This window comes from Lepidochelys kempii, chromosome 11 (assembly GCF_965140285.1).
Source record: "Lepidochelys kempii isolate rLepKem1 chromosome 11, rLepKem1.hap1, whole genome shotgun sequence".
Taxonomy (NCBI): domain Eukaryota; kingdom Metazoa; phylum Chordata; order Testudines; family Cheloniidae; genus Lepidochelys; species Lepidochelys kempii.
This window is the reverse complement of record NC_136390.1, coordinates 9,608,208-9,630,792: the sequence shown is the minus strand read 5'-3', so window position 1 is coordinate 9,630,792 and position 22,585 is coordinate 9,608,208. Positions and strand designations below refer to the sequence as shown.

Here is a 22,585-nt window from a genome sequence, read left to right as displayed (position 1 = left end):
AAAAGTGCTGGTGTGGATAGCACTATGTTGGCAGGAGACTCTCTCCTGCTGACATATCTACTGCCGTGCGACACATCTACCGCCGCTCCTTGGGGTGTGGTTTAATTATGCCAGCAGGAGAGCTCTCTCCCACCAGCAAAGAGTGGAACCAGCTGTCCCACTATAAGGTTTGTAGTGTAGACATAGCCTCAATACCCAGTCCAGCTTCCACTGATGCCTTTTAATGGGAATTTAGATCAGGCCCTGGGTGAGTGTGTCACTATGCTCTCAAATGAACTTACACAGGAAAATGATAAAAGACAAAAACACCCTATCATCTGTGAGTGAACACTTTTTACAGAGTGATCACTCTATATTGGACCTATCAGTCCACATCCTCAAAGGAAACCTGCACAACATTTTCAGAAGATGAGCGTGGGAGCTTAAATTCATAACTTTGCTAGGTACTGAAAATCATGGACTGAATAGAGACACTGGAGTTATGGCTTATTACAACAATCTATAACCTACTAATAACCCCACTGTCAGCTGCTCCCCCAGCCCCCTTTACAATTGGAGTTATGTTAATGTTCACCTTGAGTAGCCTCTTGAAATGTGTGGTAACTACTTATGCAAAACAATCTGTTCCACCTTGATTTTGCAGTGACACTCTGGTATGTTTCCCAGACCTAAATGAGAGCTCTGTGTAAGCTTGAAATCTTGTCCATCTCACCAACAGAAGTTGGTCCAATAAAAGATATTACCTAGCCTATCTTGTGTCTCAATACAGGGAGATAGGCTTGTTGCTGGACCAAATCCTGTAAGCGCTTGAATGGTATGCTAAGGCTCAACTTACGGGAAAAAAGACACAAAATAAGGGAGAAGGGGAAACTGCTATAGATGGATCTAAAGGAAGCCTGGACATAGTCATTTAGCCTACGTGTCTAAGACCTTGTCTACACTGCATTGGTAATTTGATCTAAGCTACGCAATTTGAGTTACGTGAATAGTGTAACTCACATCAACATAGCTTAGATCTACTTAACGCAGGTCCACACTACACGATGTTGATAGGAGACACTCTCCCATCGACTCCCCCTCTTCTTCTCGATCTGCTGGAGTACAGGAGTCGACGGGAGAGCGATCTGCGGTCGATTTAGCTGGTCTTCACTCAACCTGCTAAATCGATCGCCAGTGCATTGATTGCCACTCGTGGATCCCCTGGTAAGTGTAGACAAGCCCTAAGATATTTATACAGTTCCATTACTGTGATGTCTGAGCTCTTCATGGTCTCTAATGTCTTTATCCTTGCAACATCCCTCTGAGTTAGGGAAGGATAATTATCCCCATTTTACAGAGAGGGAACTGGGACATAGAGAGGTGGAGCCATTTGCCCAAGGTCACGCAGGATGTCTGCGATGGTGAAGCAAACTGAACCCTGGGCTTCCAACTCCTAGGCTAGTGCCCTAAGCACTGGACCATACAAATCCCTCGCAAACCTCAGTTTCATGCGTTTCTGATAGTAAACAAAAGAGATCTCTACTTTGTTGCTTATGTAGGCTGAGCTGGCAGATGATGGGAGGGGCAGGATGCTGTCTCTAGCCTCAAACTTGTAGCAATTTTGTAAGATACAGCCACTAAAGCTACATTTTACTAAGTCATCTAAGCTGCTCATCTTATCTTCCTTGTTGCATATCAACTGCAACTTCTCCCAATGGTGCCTCTTTGGTGCTTCAGGAACTGAGTGGTAGCATCAGAGGTAACATAACTAATCATCGCTCCATCCTTCCCTCCAGTAACCCTAACCTGAAACACTGAGTCTACTGCCTGACTTGGTTGTCTTCTCCCTGACGGTGCCAGTTTGGTACTGCAAGCAGAGGAATCTCTCTTCCTGCTGTACGAAATGAGCACCGTTTAGATGACATAGAATAGAACAGCTTTTGACTGGGCGAAGGTAAATGATTTTGCCTGAGCCAGGCATAACGTGGAGGGAGCCACAGTGAAATCTCCAGCCTTACCTTTACTCAGCTACTATAGATCTGGATCTGAAGGAGCCTCCCTATTCCAGTCCTGAACCCTGGGTCCCCCAACCCTATGGAGACTCCTCAGACCTCACTTAGTTTTATTTGCTGACTCACTTCAACCAATGGGACTGAAGTATGCAAATAAACTGGAGGGAGGGACTGGTGATTGGCTGAGTTATCTTGGTCAGTGCTCTTCTATCTGCAGCACCAAATGGTCACTGTGTGGAAATTGGATTTTTTCTGGTTTTCTGATTGCCACCAAAATCCATAGGGTCTGTTCCATTTACCTAGAACGTTCTCTCAAATTTTGGAATTGATTGGACGCAGTCTTCAAAAGTTAATGCATTACAAATAGAGAAATGACATCATTTCAATGTTAGGCCTCACTTCTTTTGGCCAATAACTTATAGTGCTACAAGTGAGACAACAGCATGTTTGTGAGAGAAAGAAATACTTGTGAGAGAAAGAAATACGTTTTAGTAACCCACGTTACACTCTCCAGGGGGACAATTGTACAGGGTGCCTGCTGGTAAAGAAACTAGACTGTCAGAATAAGTCTGTCTTGAAGTACTGTAGAAATCTTAAGTCTGAGCTGTGGATGAAGTATATCAAAAGCAGACAGAAATTAATGATAACTTTTCTTGGTTTGATTTTTTGGGTTTTCCTATATGTTGGTCAGATCCTGTAATTCTTTTCCGTATGATACGGATTCAATCAAGGCCTGTTAGCAGTCTCTTTTAGATGGTGACAGCCAACTTGAAGTCTGGTTGGTTTCAGAATGAGTTATTGTTTCTGGTTCTACACCCTGTCCTGTAGGACCATACCAACCCTTAAGGTTTTACAGTCCCTCAAACAGGGGAAACCTATTGGAAAAATCTACACTTTTTTGCCCATTGAGGCAGGGCCTGTGTGTGCCAAGAACACATGATGAAGTGAGCTGTAGCTCACGAAAGCTCATGCTCAAATAAATTGGTTAGTCTCTAAGGTGCCACAAGTACTCCTTTTCTTTTTAAGAACACATCAGTTATTCTGTTACCAGGATGAATGGAGCAGTCATCCACCAGAGGAAGGGGGTGAGTGTTATGGCATCCTTTTCTACATAGAACTCTTATAGTTCTGACCACTTATTTAATGGCCTAGACTAGCTGAATGGTGCTTTCTACCTTGTTCTGTGTTCTAATCAGGTTCTTACACTACATCCATCATCGTGGTATCGTGGAGACTGATGAATAAGGCTACGTTTTAATCACAAGTATTTTTAGTAAAAGTCATGGACAGGTCACAGGCAGTAAACAAAAATTCATGGCCTGTGACCTGCCCATGACTTGTACTATATACCCCTGACTAAATCTTGGGTGCTCTGGGGTAGGGGGTGGGGGCCCAGGAGAGCCGCAGATGTTTGTGGGGCGGCAGCCCGGGCTGGAGCGGGGCATGAGGTGGCCCGGGACCCCTGCTGCTGCTGGGGGAGGATGCGGGGGCGCAGTGGCCTGAGACTGCCCCAGCAGCAGCCAGTGCAGCTGGCCCAGGGGCTGCCCCTGGGCCAGCCATACCAGCCGCTGCAGAAGTCACAGAGGTTCCGGAAAGTCCCGGAATCCATGACTTCCGTGATAGACTCGCAGCCTTATTGATGAATGAAATATGGACGTGTTCTTCAGCATCCTGCACTATAATAAGTCTCTCTGTAAAATTTAGACACATATCACCTTCGTCTGGCACAGTTATTTATTTCTTTTATCCAGGGATATTTTTATTTATTTATTTATTTTAAAAGAAGCTTAGTTAAAAAGGTTTCAACCACTTACGTTACAGGAGAGAAAGAAGGAAAGGTTTTATTTAAGGGCAATTTCAAACAGCTTTGGTCTTAGTTTGTGGACCTATTTCACTTAGCCAAATATCCGAAGGGTCTGATCCCCAGGGAGGTAGAGTGCAATAGTTGGTGCATGGCTTACTAAATGTGGGGGTGGCATTGATGTTAATTTTTAAAAAGGAAGTGTCTTTAGATTATTGCAAGGGAATGGATCTTAAAAAATAATTATTTTTTCTATAGTAATTGCTGACAGTGGAAATAGACTATCTGAGCTCTAGTTCTAATACAGTAGCACAATCCTGCAGTGTTTTGATTTCAGATAACTTCTAAAAAATGTTACAGTAGATTCAATTGGAACTTAAATGACCTAAGACACATTTTTATTGGTCTTTGGTTTCTGTTTTTTTTAAGCAAACTGAGACAGACTTGAGCTGACACTGCTCCTTCACTGCAGATCTGATCAACATGGGGTCTGATCTAACTTACGCATCCAGTAGACACTGAACAGAAGGCACTATCCAGGGGAGTGGGCAAAGGGGACCACCTTTGCACCGTCTGGATGCTGGGCTGATCTGTGGACTGAAGTGGCCCCCAGTTACTCTAATTTATGGCAGCCTATCCTAGACTAAACAGGCTGCAGTGTAGCCCAGAACGTCTGTAGCACTTAGCAGTGCACCCCTGCCTCTAGTGGTCCCCCCTATGCTGTGTCTTGCAAGGAGGAGGAGGGTGGGGCTGTGTGTAGTGGCCCGATGCTGTGCCTGTACTGAAGGATTCTTTCCTCATCTATTTCTGGGCATTTTATGGCCCCTATATACCACCAGAGGTGGGAGCAGAATCTACTTAAGCTAGAGACCTGTCTACAATAGATCTCCCAAAGTTGTTGTTAATACTGATCTGACAGTAATAGGCAGTTTTTAGAAACTCTAGTGTAGACAGGGCCGTTGTCTACCCTATTCTCAGGAACGCTTCCAAGGTTGGCCTACAGTTTCCACCATTGCAAGCAGCCCTGGAGCTGTTCTGGTGGTGCATTAGGACTCCTCTCTTTTAGTATAAAGAAAACCAGTGTGGGGAGAGAAACCTACGTGGAGTAGTGTTGGTCTGGAATGCACGGTTGGCCAAACACCATAACTGGAAAGCCACAGTTCAGTCTTGGCAAGACTTCCTTATGGAAATTGAGGCCTGTGGAATAAGTTGTTTCTAAAACTGCTGACTTAAAAATCTGCAATAAAGATATTAATGACTTTCTGGGCCCACCTGAGTTTTTTTCTTTTCCACCCCTCATTCAGTTTTGTTTCTTATTGGTCTTAATACCAGCAACAACCTGTTGTAACTGAGGTGGAACAACAGTCTTCTGTTAAATGTTACATATTTAACTCAACTGCTTAGGAGGAGAAGTACTTATGTAGTAAAACGCAGCTATAAAACCTATTCACTTAGACTCTGGAGCGGTTGCACAAATCTCTTCCATATGTAAATAACACATACCGGGGGGGTGGGGAGGGATAGCTCAGTGGTTTGAGCACTGGCCTGCTAAACCCAGGGTTGTGAGTTCAATCCTTGAGGGGGCCATTTAGGGATCTGGGGCAAAAATTGGAGATTGGCCCTGCTCTGAGCAGGGGGTTGGACTAGATGACCTCCTGAGGTCATCTTCCAGCCCTGATATTCTATGAACACAGGGCTCTTTTGAAATGTAGGCTAGATAACAAGGCTTCTTTCCTCTTCCCCCTCCTTTTCTTCCTCCCCCTACCTCCCCATACATGATTCAAAGGCAGATGTATTTAGACCATTTAAAAAAGCCATAGCTTAAGATCCCGAGCTGAACACCCAGTGTACTGACATTTCATTTGCCTCCTTCACTCTCCCATCATCTGTTCTGCAGTTCTTAAGGGTTGGATGTGGCAAGATCTAGCTATAGTGCTTGGGTAGTGGCTGTTGACTTTGTTGCCTGTTGACTTCTAGGAGGTTGTTGAAAGCTTCCAAGCAGTTCTGTTTGCTTAACACAGCTTTAGACTTGGCCACAGCCTCTCCTCCGAAGTATGGTATGGAGTCAGAAACCATCAAGTTAGTATTTCTAGCAGCTTATTCTTTGTCCTCTTCTAATCTTAGAGAGAGTCCTCCAGAAGATCCCACGGTAAACTCACACTGCTCTCACATGGACATGTGGTCCAAACACAGGGATTCCTAATTTATAATCCCGCCCCCCACAACTCTTGTGGCCTTGGCAAATCACTTACTCTCTTCCAGTCCTTGGCTCCCTGCTTTCCAGCTGGGACACTATCTACCACTTGGGGGTGGAAGGTTAGTTAAGGTTTGTAAAGTGCTTGGAAAATTAAAACTGTGGCCACCAGGAAGGATTTTCTTTGAGATGTTTTATCCAGAATAAATCCCATCTTTAGTCATGCCCTGTTGTTTAGCTTGAAAGTTGAGGAATGAGTCCTAATGGTTGGCTAAGACAAGTTCTGAAACTTAAAACAATGCCTACTTGATTTCTGTAAAGGATCAGACCTTTCTCTTGCCTGGAAAAGAACTTTTCCTATGTTCCATTGCTTTCATGCACTGGCACCTGCCAGACTTCTTGTGGCGGAGCATCCCGAGGAGCTCCCTTTGGTCCTCTGATAGACCAGCTCTGGCATTGTCCCCTCTCTTTTTTGAACTAATGAGAAGCTTCATGCTTCAGAAACCTCATGCAATAAATCTGTTTTACCTCAGGGAGTTCTGCTTCTTGTACAACACAAACAACCCACTTCTTGCCTGTTGCCTGTGCTTTACTAGCTTGTTATGTATTAGTAGGGAGTGCCAGAAGGATTTGTGAAAGTAGTAAGTATAGTAGTTTCATCCGAACCCATTATTGAGATCTCCTTAAAACCAGATTATCCTGCTCTCATGCTCATGTGTATCTTCTCAGAAAGTTGTCTTGCCATCTGTTGTGCACCCCCCAGCCCGAAAAAAAAGGCAAGAAAATAGCTAATGTTGGGTTTGTCAGTAATAGATATCTCAGAGGGGAAGGGTGGTCTTGTGCTTATGGCATTAGACAGTCTCTCGGCAGACCAGGCTTCAGTTCCCAGCACTGCCAAAGACCTCATATTTGACTTTGGGTAAGTCACTGAATCTCTGTGCTTTGGTTTCTCATCTGTAAAATGGGGATACTACTTTTCTCCCACCATTTGTTTCTTATCTTTTTGGATTATATACTTAGAGACAGTCTCCCCTCCAGGTACAGCTTACTTAGGGTCATAATCTTTGTTCAGGGACTCTAGCTGCTACTGCAATTACAGATAGCTAATAAGGATGAGGTTCTCAAACTTTTCTGGTGTGGACTACCTCCCTTCCCACTGATGATTGTGTGGGCCACTTCTCCTCCCACTGGTGATCTACTTATATCCCCCTGGCAACTGTAGCAGTTTGCTTACAGGGGAAAATATTCAATGTATCTTACCTTATTTTAATATGATCAGGAAAAGAGGAGAACCAATAACGTATGACCCAACTGCAAGTCTCCTCAAAGCACTGGTGGTCCATGTACTGTAGCTTGGGTACCAGGGCTCTAAATAATTTGAGATAAGTAGTTATTAGTTTAGTCCAGATCATTCTTCAAGATAACTTCCGTTTTAATAATCTAAAGGGGTTATATTGGAGAAATATTAGGTATATTTAAAACAGAGTTTCAGGGTGGATTGATTTAAATGAAAGCAATTTAAATCACTGATTTTAATCATGATTTAAATCAACAAGCAGAAAACCTTGATTTTAAATAATTGATTTTAATTGTATTTTGCATTTGTACTTCAATTATTTTCGTAAAGAAAGGTTGATTCTCACTGGTTGGCAACCATTAAAACATGTTGATTTGCAAGTAATGTATATACTTGTTCATAAGCCGAATATTTTTGGTAAAAAAGTGACGCATCAAAGAGCGGGGGTCGGCTTATAAATGGGTCTACACAAAATTTGATGATTATAAACTCTATGAAATCACTGAAATGAATATCTAATACATTGTCGTTTTGTTTACCTGGAGCGTTCGTATGCACGGAGCCCCTCGGTTCCCAGTGGCCATGGTTTGCCATTCCTAGCCAGTGGGAGCTGCGGGGCTCCATGCCTGCGAACGCTCCAGGTAAACAAAACATCCCGACCATCCAGCGGCTTACCCTGACGGGTCAGGAGCCAAAGTTTGCCAACTCCTGAAATATAGGGTCAGCTTATGAAAGGGTCATATAGTTTTTACTATTTTTACCTATTCATCTTGGGGGGTTGGCTTATAAATGAACGGGCTAATGAACGAGTATATGTGGTAAATCTAGCCTTTATGCTAAATTTGGTGCTTATTGCTAATGAGGAGGATACACTATCTATACACATTTATTTAGGCAATTATATGGATTCTTATTTTTTACCTTTTTATGATGATAGAAAATGGTGAATGATGCATTTATTTTACTAAATGACCAATTTTTTACTTGTAATTTGTGCCAAGCTCCCTTTGGATGGAAATTCAAATTTAACTAAAATTCACAAAACAACATTTCTTAAATTAAAACTAACTTAAATGTTCTGGATACATAAGAAAGCTATAGTTTATCAAAACATGTTTTGCATTTAAAACTAACTGACCTGTTAAACAAAGGGAGTATTATCTGTAGCTGATTGATTCAACTGATCACTTCTGGTCACCTTGTTCTTGAAGAGTTTAGAAATAATGGATCTCATCCTCTCTCATCTCATTTTTATTCATAAATTGGAAGAGAACAAACTTTCCTGCTTTTTGTACTCCTAGTCAGTTTCTTAACTTTGAATGAACTAGTTGTTGAACTGATCTAGTTGAATAAACTGGAATTAAGAAAATATTTTCTCTGCATGTGCAGAAGAAGCTAGTGCTGTCAAAAGCTGATTTAGCACTTCATCAAACTCTGGTTGTAGGTGCTTAGCCAGTGACTTCCACCAGGTCAGGGGTTTGACGTTCTTTAAAACTTCAGCAGCCACGTGTTGCTTAATATTATTTTTTTTGTATTTAATTTAAATGGTTATATGAGGTCCTCCAGGGATCTGTCCTGGGTCTGGTTCTATTCAATATCTTCATCAATGATTTGGATAATGGAGAGTATACTTATAAAGTTTGCTGACAATACCAAGTTGGGATGGGCTGCAAGTGCTGTGGAGGATCCAGTGATGGTGGCAAACTGGAGAAATGGTGTGAAATGAAGAGGGTGAAATTCAGTAAATACAAATGTAAAATACTACACTTGGGAAAGAATAATCAATTGCACAAATATAAAATGGGAAATTACTGCTTAGGAAGGAGTACTGCAGAAAAGGATCTGTGGGCTATAGTGGATCACAAACTAAATATGAGTGAAGAATGTAATACTGTTACAAAAAGCGAACCTCATTTTGGGATGTATTAGCAGGAGGGTTGTAAGCAAGACATGAGAAGTAGTTCTTCCGCTCTACTCAATAATTTTAAGGCTTCAGTTGGAGTACTGTGTCCAGTTCTGGGCACCATGTTTCAGAAAAGATGTGGACAAATTGGAGAAAGTTCCAGAGGAGAGCAACAAAAATTAAGTGTTTAGAAAACATGGCCTACAAGGAAAGATTGAAAAAAATTGGGTTTGTTTAATCTGGAGAAGAGAAGACTGAGGGATGACATACCAGTCTTCAAGTCATAAAAGGTTGTTATAAAAAGGAGTCGATAAATTTGTTCTTTTTGTGCTCTGAGGGCAGGACAAGAAGCAATGGACTCAAATTTCAGCAAGCGAGATTTGGTTAGACATTAGGAAAAACTTCCTAACTATAAGGGTAGTTAAGCACAAGAATAAATTGCCTACGGAGGTTGTGGGATCTCTATCATTGGAGGTTTTTAAGAGCAGATTAAACAAACACCTGTCAGGGATGATATAAAGCAGGGGTTCTGATGACAAATTTTTAGTGGCCTCAGAATGTGGCCACCAACTCTTGCTGGTGGCTGTTCTCACACTTCATTAGCTTTAGGAAAACCATATAAATATGCACATATACATGTCCAAATCATTGCAATTTATTTATTGATAGCTAGTAAGTCTGTTGTGAAAAGTGATATTAACAAACCTACAAGTATCACTTTTTACAGCAGACTTACTCAGCCCTGGCAAGCCTGGGGACAAATTAAGTCCTGGATGGAGGGTCGGGGGAAGGCCAAGGGACGTGGGGGTTGGGGGAGGTAGCAGGGGGGCTGGAGCCTGAAGCCTCGCAGCTGGAGGACGGGGCCCAGGAACAGAGCCTGAAGCCGTGTGGCCAGAGCCTGGGCCCTACCGTCGCATAGCTGGAGCCCAGGGCTGGAGCGCAAAATCTTATGGCCGGAGTCTGCTGCCCGTCACCCCAGGCTGGAGCCCAAAGCCTGAGCCCCACCACCCCTAGGAAGGCGGGGAACTCATTGGCTGCTTGCTCCTACAATATTGTGCCCCAGGTGACTCCAGAATGGGACAGGGCCCAATCCCTGCTGGTAGCCCCAGCAACCAACACCGAGGGAGTGCATCCAGGAGAAACAGGGTGGGGGGTGGATTGCTATTTTGCCTCTCCTCCCATCACAGTCCAGGAGACTATGGCCACAAGAAAAGCCCCTCGTGGCCGCATTTGAGAAACTCTGGTAAATAATACATAGTCCTGCCTCAGTACAGGGACTGGACTAGATGACCTACAGAGGTCCCTTCCAGCCCTGTATTTCTGTGATTCTGTGATTAAAGATTATAAATTTAGGCCTTGACATAGGTATGTCAGTTTCAAATTTAATTTTTAAATAGGTTTATTTTAAAAAAAACAACCTATATTTACTTTAAATAAAATCCAGGTTAAAAGAAAAATCCAGTTTTTTTGTTTTTTGTTTTGTTTTTAAAGACAAATTGATTTTTATTCACCCTGCCTGGTTTGCTTCTTAATGTTTGGAGAGTTGCTTTTACTCCAGTTTTCAGTCACTAGCACAATGCCAGTTAGCAACTCTGAGTCTTAAACTCAAAATTAAATCTTAAAATTTGCTGCAATTCCTTTATTGCATAAGTATGGTTATTTGTGCCCTATAAGAACCTATGGCATTTTCTATGCTGGGTGTTTAGCCACTGCTGTAGCTACACCAACGCAAATCCCTAGTGCAAACATGGTTTAAACAGAAGCAACAATGCATACTGGTTAAAGCTTACCCTGTTCAAACCTGGGTAGGGTGTGCCAGTACAAATTGTGCTACACTGATGTTAGAACGCTGTGGGGTTTGCGTTGGGGCAGACATAGCACTGATAAGGGAATGTCAGGGTTATTATTTACCTTCGTCCTGTCCCTTTAAGTATTGAAGGTCTGCTAACGGGGTCAAAGGGGACAGCTCTGACTGCCAAATTGGAGTTTGATGTGTTCTGGAAGGATTCAGCAGCAATGGGGCTTGTACAAGTTTTCAGTTTAATAAAACTCCAGTCTGGGAGTGTAAAACAGTCTGAACTGGTGGCTTAAAGCTAGGGAAATCTTGCAATTTCCACTGTTAAATCTAGCTCAGCTTCTCTAATGTCAACAGTATTGTTAGTCCACTGTGTAGACAGACCACTTATTGCACTCTGTGTTTTAAGCACAGTGTCTCTGGTTTAATAAGCACTGTGCTTAAAAAGCCGATGGCACATCCATGCTGGGGCTCTCAGCATGCTAGCACTGGTGGAGATGATAATAACAGCAGGAAACTTTTGTGTGAAATTTCCCTAGTGCCATGTAGAGAGAAACTTAGAGGCATTATAAACTTGAAGTTCAGTAAACTTCAGACAAGTTAAGTAGTTTCAGGTATTACTTTGGTTCCTGAGTCTTGCTCGGTTTTACATTTACATTTCTTATTAAAAGACTGGTTGCTGCCCTGTTGCTGTTGAAAGATGCGCACACATCAGATAAGAACATAAAAGAATGTCCATATTGGGTCAGACCAATGGTCCATCCAGCTCAGTATCCTGTTTCTGACAGTGGCCAACGCCAGGTGCCCTAGAGGGAATGAACAGAACAGCTAATCATCAAGTGATCCATCCCCTGTCGCCCATTCCCAGCTTCTGGCAAACAGAGGCTAGGGATACCATCCCTGCCCATCCTGACTAATAGCCATTGATGGACCTATTCTCCATGAATTTATCTAGTTCTTTTGAACCCTGTTATATTCTTGGCCTTCAAAACATCCACTAGCAAGGAGTTCCATAGACTCACTGTGCATTGTGTGAAAAAATACTTCCTTTTGTTTGTTTTAAACCTGCTGCCTATTAATTTCACTTGGTGACCCCTAGTTCTTGTGTTATGAGGAGTAAATAACACTTCCTTATTTACTTCCTTCACACCAGTCATGATTTTATAGACCTCTATCATAACCCCACAAAGTCATCTCCTTTCCAAACTGAAAAATCCCAGTTTTATTAATCTCTCCTCATATGGAAGCTATTCCATACCCCTAGTCATTTTTGTTGCCCTTTTCTGTACCTTTTCCAATTCCATTATATCTTTTTTGAGATGGGATGACCAGATCTGCATGCAGTATTCAAGATGTGGGGGTACCATGGATTTATATAGAGACAATATGGTATTTTCTGTCTTCTTATCTATCCCTTTCCTAATGGTTCCTATCTTTTTGTTAGCTTTTTTGATGGCTGCTGCACATTGAGCGGATGCTTTCAGAGAACTAGCCACAATGACTCCAAGATCTCTTTCTTGAGTACTAAGAGCTAATTTTGACCCCATCAATAAATGACTATATAGGGGAAATGGGAACAGACTAGACACAAAGTGCTGTCAAAGACAGTAAAATGGAAAAGAGTAATCCTGCAGTTATAGCAATTGAGTGGTACTTGCAACACCTGTAGGTAAAATGTTTTTTAAGTTGATACCCTTTTAGAATGAGATTTCTAGGCTTTTGGTTTTGGAAAACAGTAACACTTAAATCAGAAGCATACGCTGTTTGATTGTAATTGTCAAAAATGTACCTGAACAGTTCAAGGAACCTTACTGCCTACACATGGAAGCTAGATCAACAAGAGGTGAGAGCACGTTTCCTTAACAAGATATTTGCAGAGTTGCCATTTTTGTAACCCCCTGTCACCTTCATCTCTCCAGTAAGATGAACTTTCTCCTTCAGCTAGGGCATTTGATGTTTAGGTTGCCACCTTGGTTACCTCTTAGTGTTTGCACAAGTCATTGAGGAAGCTTTACGCTTAGATAAAGTAGTAGTGTTTTGCCTAACTGCGGGCTAGTCTACACCGGCAACATTAAAGCCTTTAATGTGGCTTGTGTAGTCGCAGCAGAGCACTGGGAGAGTGGTCTACCAGCGCTCTAATAAAACCACCTCCACGAGGGGCGTAGCTACCAGTGCTGGGAGCGTGGCTCCCAGCGCTGGTACACTGTCTACACGGGCGCTTTACAGCGCTGAAACTTGCAGCGCACAGGGGTGTGTTTTTTCACACCCCTGAGCAAGAAAGTTGCAGCGCTGTAAAGTGCCAGTGTAGGCAAGCCCTGAGAAGTTTTACATCTTATTGAGTTCCTTGCATCCCACAATGCTTTACAAGTTCTGTACAGCTCTGGTGTGCAGCCATCTCTGGAATAAAGGGTTGCCAACTGACCAGGGTACTCAGCGCAACAGTTGAGGGAGAAGACGCAATTTTGGCCAAGAACCATGAGATCCTTTCTGTGTTCTCAGAAAGGACATGTCATCTGCATAGTACTCAGTTCATTTCTGAAGGATGATGTGTTGTCCCTGCTGGGACATGAACCATTGGTTGGAGAGAGCCTAGTTATTAAACCCAATCCGTAGACCTATTCATTCCCTTTGGCAGGGGGTGGTAGAGATGTACTACAGAAAGAGTGATTCTTTTGTAGGCTTTTATACTTGAAAACAAACATCACTGCCTGTTGTTTGAAAGTGGAAACTTCTTTAAGAGGAGCTCTTCATTCTTGTTGGAAGTCAGGGTTCAAAGACATGATTGTTTGATGTGCCTTGAGCTAAGCTTTAATTTGAAATTTGCCTGCAGCTACATTATGAGACATGTAGAGAAGGAGCCTTGTTTGTGTAACTATGCCACTGCGTCATTTAATACGACTGCTGTGCTGTTTTGGTGGGTTGGTCTGTTTGCCAGCAACTCCCAAGAAATTAATATTGCACTGAATAAGTAGCATCAGGGCTTGAAAGTTGACCATAAACCTAAAGTTACCAGCCAGAGGCATATACAGAGATGCATTCAGGAGGGTCACCAGTGAGGCCCAGGAGCAACAACTCCAGGGCATGTGCTGTCACTCACAACTTTCATGAGTGACAGCAGTGTGAAACTGACTTACTTTGTCAGTCTTACTGCAGCCCAGGGGTGCTGAGTAGCAGTGGTGAAACCCCTGATCTGGGAAGCTGTGAGCAGCAGCAGCAGTTTGTTTGAAGACTATAAGGGCATGTCTGTGCAGGGAGTTAGTCTGGAATATCTAGTCTTGATTAAATTCCATGTGTGGGTGCTCTTACTTCAAAGTGCTGTATTCCAAATTAGTTTAATCCACTTCCAAAATGGATTAAGATGATTTGGAATAGGGCACTCTTATTCCAGGGACAGAGCATCCACACATGGAGTTAGTCAGGAATAATTAATTTGCTTTAAATTCACACACCCTACCTTATTCAAGGTTAATTTTCATGTATTGACAGGAAGACAGCACTCCATCTGTCACATTCAGAAGGCTTCCTTCCTAATCACAAGGGCTAGAAACATAATTTTAAAGTGAAAGCTTAAAAGGCATAAACTGGTAATTCAGCAGAATTTTACTTTCCAAGAAAAGCTTTGTCCTTGCCACAGGTGAGAGGGGATTTCTTCTTTTTAAGCACAACAAAAAGTTAAAATCCTCTACCATGTCCAGTTCTGCATTTTTACTGATTTTTCTCATGTTTTCACAAAACCATTATAAATATTTACTTAATTGTTTGCACCAATTCAATCTGAACTGTGCATATTGCTTTGCTATGTACTGTCCAGACTTCTTTTCAGTGTTGTGGATGGGCTGAGGCGGAGCGATTAGATGCTGATTACTGGGTTTGAGTTAGACCGTGCTTTCCATAGTTAGTTGTTTTTACCTTCTCTTTTTGTAAATCCAGTTTTGGACCAAAACCTTCATAACTAATATGAAGCTTGTGATTCTTTGCTAGATGACTTTGGTGGAAAATGTAGAGGGGGCGGGGTGGGCACAATGACTGAGTATTTACATAAAGTGTGGGGGGGTGTTCATTTTTGCAAAATAGTCGTTTTCTAAATCTTTTGGATCATCCAATCAGACTGCTTGCCTAGATCAAATTCAGTCTAGTCTGTCTTCGTAAATTGAGGACTAGTGCCTTTGACTAGATTTGCAGTGTTTGGGTTGCTTCTGGTCCTATGTTTACAGCTATTTTCAAAACCTGGAGAGGCTCCAGACATAACAAGTCTGCACCATTGGGTTCCTGGCTTGGATTTCTGCAAGGGCTTAAGGTTTACGTGACTGGACAGCCTTTGGGAGGAAAAGTTTTTTGGTCCTCAAAGCTTAACCTCCGTAGGTTCCCGGAGTCAGTGGATCTTCCTGGTATTAACCACTCAGAGGCTGTAAGGTTTAAATTCTGCCGGACCAGAGGGATCCCCACAGGGCTGAGACTCTACAACTTGCAGAAGGAGGGTTGGAGTCAGAACATCCACTTAGGCCTAGGCACCAACTCTGTGGGTGCTCCGGGGATCAAGCACCCATCAGAAAAAAAAAAACAGGGGATGCTTAGCAGCCATCAGTCGCTGTTTGGCGGCTGGCGGGAGGTGCTGAGGGGAGAACAGAGAGCAGCAGGCAGGCAGGGAGCTTTGGGGGAGGGGGTGGGAAGAGACAGAGTGAGGGCAGGACTTAGGGAAGGGGCGGGGCTTCGGGGGAAGGGGTGGAGTGGGGGTGGAGCCCCCACCGGGAAAAATAAAAGTCAGAGCTGGTGCACTTAGCGCGTGTTTACATTTACAGTGCTGCAGGGGCACAGCGGAACCGGTGCGGCTGCGCCGTTGTAGAACTTGGTGACGGCGCTCCCTATGCCGATGGGAGAGTTTTCCCAGGGGGTACTTTGTTACTCCAGCATCCCAGCTCACTATTTCACTAGGAAAAAAGGGTATTTTTAAAACGCATTCTCTGACAAGTGTGAAAATCCTAGCGCAGACAAAGCAGGCGTAGTTTTAACGTTTGTTAGCTGGTTAAAGTAAACCCTGGGCTCTTTTCTTTGCCTAGTGCTTTGTCTTTACTAGGGTTTTAATCTTGCCTATATACACCTTTTTTCTGTTCTGGTGTATACAAAGACCTTGTCCTCATGTATAACACATGCCTTCTCCTCTTGTGGGTCACTGACTTGCATCCACAGGTAGATTGTATTACTGGCCAAGCTCGTGAGATCTTACTCAGTGGTATTTCTGTTTGTCTTGTAATGTAATGTATTAATTTTTGAACGCTGCATCTGATGAGTTCCAAAATTTTCAGGGAATGGACTAGGCATTGATGGCCAGAAGCTTACTGATTTGGGGGACAATCGGAACATCCAGAGAGAAAGTGGGGGACATGTGGAGCTTGCTGTCATATGTTGATGGCATCAAGGGCAGCCAGAGGGAAAGGGGAGAGAAGGCTTAATTCCTTCCTCCTTCCTAAAATCCTGCCTCCTCAAAACCTATTCCAGATGAGGGAAAAGATGGCACCATCTGCCCACCCCTCTGTTCCAATCTGGGGGGATGGAAGGTACTTTGGAGGTGGGAGGAGACACATACGGAGCTCCTGGCATGGTGGGGAGAATGGGGGGTGGGGGACAGGTGTCAGGGCAGAGAACAGGGCTGCTGTCATGGTGGGGAGATGGGGAAAGTAGGAGAAGGGTGAGGAACAGAACCCCTAGCACGGTGTGGAGAGTGGGGGCTGCTGCTGTTGAGAGGGCAATGGGAGGGGGGGAACAGAGCCCCTGGCATAATGTACAAAAGGGGGGACCCTTATGTAGTTTGGGGGGGGACAATGGGGATGGGGAATAGAGCCTTGGCATGGTGGGGAGAACAGGGGACTCTGCAATGGTGGGGCAAGGAGACATGGGGGAAAACCACAGAACCTTAGGTGGGGGAAGAGTTTGGGGGGACCTGGTACATGGGAGAGACTGGGGCTACAGAGCCTTCATGGGTGGGGGAGACTGGAGGACCCAAGCATGAGGGGATGAAGGCACACAGAATACCTGTAATGGTGGGATGAAAGGAGGAATCGGGGAAGTGGGAATGAGGGTGCACACAGCCACTGGTGTGGGGGAACGGGAGACCCTGGTATGGGAGCAGGAGAGATCCGGGGAGTACACAGAACACCTGCCAGTTGGACATTGGGAGAGAGTTGTAGGGAGTCCCTAAAATAGAGGGGGATGGGAGAGTGGGGGGAATGGAGGGATGCACGGTGTCCTGGTGTGTGCAGTGAGCTTGGCTACATATGCTGAGGAGTGTGCGATCCCTTGCAATGTGATCTGGCTTAACACACGTTCATTCTCTAAAACACGGAAGTATTAGACAATCTTACCCTGACTTAAAAAGAAGCCATTCCTAGGAAAACTGTTAGTTTTAAATGAATTAGCTTAAAACATCTGGGTCTTGGCTTGATGTCTTTCAGTTGTTACTGTACTCGAGTTAGTTTAACAACTGAAAAGGTGCAGGTCATTAGTGAGACAAGGTGGGCGAGGTAATATCCTTTACTGGGCCAGCTTCTGTTGGTGAGAGAGACCCACCTTGTGTCTCTAATATCCTGGGACCAACACAGCTGCACTAACACTGAATATGATGCAGGTTAACATTTTGAAGGCCTAGGTTCCCTCACCTTGGCTACATGGCCAGCTAATACTCCTTTGAAGTAGGTAGTTTGCATCTTAACAAGCTTTAAGGGCTCATGTACATGGGAAGTTGCCCTGAATAGCTATTCAGGTCAAAACTTTTCCAGTCAATTTCCCTGTGTGGACACTATTCCAGAATAGGCCACTTGATTCCAGAATAATTAGTGCACTTCCAGACTGGAGTAATTATTCTGGAATAGTGTCCACAGTAGGAGCTAATTCAGATTATTGTATTCTGTGATAGCAATTCTGAACAATTTCCCCATGTAGACAGGCCTGAAGAGGGCTTTTAATTCCAACGTATGTAACTGGGCTGAGCTACCACAATTGAAAAACACCTTCGCTTGATACTTTAGTGCCTTTCATTGGAGGAACTCAGAGTGCTTTAAATGGTGAATTGGCTGCCCCATTCTAGTGGAGGGTGGTGGGGAAGAGAGTAGGTAAATATCCTCATTGTAAAGATGATAATGGGAGGGTGTAGAGGTCAAGATTTAAGGTTATGAGGGAGGTCTGGCTGTCCTTAAGTTTGGAACTAATAACTCCTTTAGAAAAGGGTTTTGAAAGTAAGAGGTCTATTCAATTTCCCATTACAGTAGCTGAGACACTATTCAAGATTTGAAAGCTGAAATCAAAACTGGGCCCAATGCCCAGATAAAAATTAGTTTTTGTGCAAGCTAAATAGCACCCCCCCCAAAAAAAAATCCAAAAAGGAAGGTCACAAATGCAGTGAACCAAATTGAAAGGCCTTGCCCAGAAGCATCTAGACAAAGAGGGACTGTGGTTAGCAGCCTTGGATTGCCTCCCTGTGCTGGCAATTTTACTGAAGATACGGAGAGACCTCCAAAGAGCTTTGTTACGAGCTGGTGAAACCTTAGTTTCAGAGTTCTGCTTGCGGATTTTGCATTTTGGTTGTATTCTATGTTTTGGTCTTCATTTTACTCCTGTGGATCTCTCCTTTCAACCTGAAGCTGTTACATGGGGCTTTCAGTGGTCAATGATTTCTAGGTGTATGAAATCAGTGACTACACAGCTGGCACAGACTTAAACACGGTTGTGCAAGGCAGAATTATGTTAAACTTACTAGTGCAAAATATACCCCCCAACCCTTTAAAATACTAGTATTTTCTGTCACCAGCATAGTAATCTCCCATTTGAAAAAAACTTGCACTGAGCAAGTGGGCAGATCAGAGCCTTGCAAAATCATAACGGCTATCAACTCTTCATTTGAAAGGGTGCAAGTTTAGGGCCAGTCCTAGGGGTGTTGGAATGGATGCTTATTGCTTGTGAATGGTGCTGGATTAAAAGCCCTGAAGCCCTAAATAAGCCCTTAGAAACTGACAGTACTGCACAGACCGCAAGAGTGAGAAATGCCACACTTCAGCACTGATCTTCAGGGGCCATTTTTAAGGGGCGAGAGGGGAGTTCTGTCCCTGTGGCCTTTTCAGTCTTGGACCTTTTTCCCCACAACGGGTAGTTTTTGGAAGACACTTGTCCAGTGGGAACTGGGTTGAGACCCCAAACAGCCATAAAAAGGTTTAAAAAAGTGCTGTTTGCTGCCATCCTGGGGTAGATTTTTTTTTTTTCTGGTGACCTCTGTTCTCCTATGATTTAAGAGCAACACAGACAAGTGCAGGAGGCAGGGACACCCAGCCCTTGTCTGGCTGTGGTTAAATGGGGCTGGGAGTCCTCAGGCGTGGAAAGGCTCCACAAGGCACTGGACTATGTCTAGCAGTTCGGTTTGAAGTCTGCTTGTAAGAAGTATGTGGGATCGTAGTCGTATTGGTCCCAGGATATTAGAGAGACAAGGTGGGTGAGGTAATATCTCTTATTGGGCAGCTTGTAAATTAGGCAGAGACAGAGGAACTGGAATAATGATCTGAGAAATAGCCTGTAAGGTCTATTCTTGTTTTCCAAGTTATGCTTTTTTGTATGTCATCTGCCATCAGCTATTCAAAAGTAAAAAACTGACTGCCAGGGTCCTGTTGTTCAAACCAGTAGCAGTTAGGTTTCCTACCCCAGTGCTTTCGAGCTGAGTGAACTTGTGCCTGTAGATTCATTCCAGTTAAGGTTTCTACTTCGCAGTTTCTCCGGTTCCCCCTTCCCGTGCACTGAGTCTGACCTGCTTTCCTTGTGCTAGTGCAGAAAGTAGGGCAGGCTTCTAGCTTTGGATGTTATTATTAGAAAGTAAAAAAATCCCAGAGTCTTACCCACCTCCTCTTTTTAAAGGAGAGTGGCACCTGTAAAGAGAGCACCTCAGGAAAATTATACATAGTGATGCTGGCTTCCGCCATTAACAGTTGCATGTGGGAGACTGAAGCTAAAGGGCAGGCATGGGGGGTTCGTGCTCCCTGGGCTAGTGGGGATGATTCATTTAGTTATGGAGGGGGAGTGGCAGAGAGAGGCTGCAGCTGCTTGTAAAGCGAGATTTCCAGTCAGCAGCATTAGCCTGGAGGTTCCTTGACATACTTCACCAGCTTGTGTTAAGATGCAGAAAAGCCCTGCTGAAAAGGAACATTTAAGGGCACACTCTGCTCTGTTACAGAGATGAGAATCCAGAGTTGTGCCATGGATTACGCTGCTATAAATCCCCAGTGAGAGCAAAGTTTGGCCCCTGAGTTTCCTTTATGGCCCTGCTTACAGAACATCTCAGCCAGTATTAGCTAAACCCCATTTTAAAATTTATGCTAGTAAGGGGCTAAAGCTGTTTCCCAGGCCAGCATATTGAGGGCTGCACGGGGTTAGCCAGTTTACAAAACCATGCTGTAATGTGGCTCATCATAGTCTGATCCCTGGAGACAGTGTTTGCATCATATTAACGAAAGCTAGCTGTCTGTGGTTCTGGCTCCTGCTGTTTTATCTGTATTTTAGACAGGGCCTAAAGTATGATACAGATTCTGATGGTAGTGATGGTTGAAAGTTAGCAGTCAAATGAGATCCAAATTTCTTTCTGTACTCATTTCTTAAACAGACACGCTTTCTCAGTGACTGATGGCCCATATCATGGGATCATCACTCTACCTTTGGGGACAGACAGAATACACTGAATTCTCATCAGCCTTTGAGACCCAGATTTGCTGGATCTATCACGAGAGCTGCTTCTCAGGGGACTGATGGAGAACTGCGTTTTTTGAAACATAACCTAAGGTCTTTGTCCTGACCTACCTAATGCTGTCTGTTTAAAAAAAAATCCTGGCTATATCATTTGTATCCGGTTTATTACATCTTTATGTCCCTCAGATGAATAACCTATTTTGTGACATGCTTTTGATTTTCTTTGTATTTTATTTGTTTAACCTAAAATGCTGTCTTATTTCATTTCTTGCAGAATGGACTGCTGAACTAGGAAATATTCCAGACCCAATAGTACAGCATTGCTGCACCACTCACAGCTTTATCTATTACTAGTTATTTAAATTGGACTTTTAATATCCTGCCAGCTGCTCTTCAGACACACATGGTGCATTGTTGCCATTCCCAGAATTGCATCTTTGAAACCCAGGCCCTCAGTAACCTTCATCAAACAAAGAGGCGACCTACAGGATACATTTATAGTGGGGTTTCTCAGACCTACTGCCCTCTAGCTTTATTCTCGCCGGTGCTGTATTTCTAGCACACCATGGAGCCCAGTATGGAGTATTGCTTAGCACAGGTGCTTCAGAAAGACGTTGGAAAGAGACTTCAGGTTGGCCAAGAGTTGATAGATTATTTCTCAGATAAACAGAAGTCTGCTGATCTTGAACATGATCAGACTATGCTGGATAAAATGGTTGATGGACTTGCCACCTCTTGGGTAAATTCCAGCAATTACAAGGTAAGATCTGCTTGGGGAAAAGTGATTAGAGTCTAATACTGCTTCAGTCTGGCAAGTCATATTGTCTTACTTGTAAGGAATTTCCTTTAAATGAAAGTTACGTAGTAGAGTCTTGTTCATTCTCACTTTTTCTGCAGACTTCATCATAGTCCTACTAAACCCACTGTTCTCACCCCATTTCTCAATAAAGATTTTGTAGCTGATGCTGTAGGGAAGGTCCCATGGTACTAAGACTTCATTACTTTAACAAACACATGTACTAATATTTTGTATTTTAAATCACAACAAAGCTTTTTCCCAAATTGAATACCAGGTTACGTTTTGCAATGAGATAACTTGGATTGTTTGTGTAGCTTGTTCATTTACTTGGGGGATTTGGTCATCTCCAATAGTTGTCCCATTGTTAACAGGAATTAATGAATTTGTGCTGTATATATTTGAAATATAATACTTGATTTTATTGTAAAATATGCATATAAGCTGCCAGTATTCTTTCACTCTTGCATTGAACAACACCTAACGTGAGTTTTACGTTATTAACTGTTTTTATAATACAACATGTCCATGTATATTATACTAAATAGCTGAAGAGTGAATACAATGGCTAAATGAGCTTTCTGTGTTGGAATTTGCTACCATTTGTAGTGATGTCATTGGGGGATAGGACATGGAACTCTACATAGCAATCAGTCACCACTGTTCAAGACCTATTTGGCCTTTGTGTAACAAGTTGGTTGTCTAAGCTATCATAAATATAAAGGGAAGGGTAACCACCTTTCTGTATACAGTGCTATAAAATCCCTCCTGGCCACAGGCAACAACCTGTTAACTGTAAAAGGTTAAGAAGCTCAGCTAACCTGGCTGGCACCTGACCCAAAGGACTAATAAGGGGACAAGATACTTTCAAATCTGGGGAGGGGGAAGGCGGCTTTTGTTTATGGGACTGGGAGTTCTCTCTTGGGCCTGGGAGAGGCCAGACAGAAATCCATCTTCTCCAACCCATCCTAATCCAAGTCTCCAATATTGCAACCAGTAGAGGTAAGCCAGGCAAGGCGGATTAGTTTATCTTTTGTTTTATGTGAATTTTCCCTGTGTTAAGAGGGAGGTTTATTCCTGTTTTCTGTAAC

At 43.3% G+C, this 22,585-nt stretch overlaps 1 protein-coding gene across 1 annotated transcript in view; it reads left to right on the top strand.

Moving 5' to 3' along the window:
* Positions 1 to 22,585, top strand: part of CLASP1 (cytoplasmic linker associated protein 1) — a 267,031-nt gene that overhangs the window by 2,123 nt on the left and 242,323 nt on the right. Inside the window, exon 2 of the mRNA XM_073305074.2 lies at positions 20,973 to 21,458. Within this exon, the coding sequence (XP_073161175.1) occupies positions 21,264 to 21,458 (195 nt within the window). The 5' untranslated portion in view covers positions 20,973 to 21,263. The remainder of the gene's footprint in view (positions 1 to 20,972; positions 21,459 to 22,585) is intronic.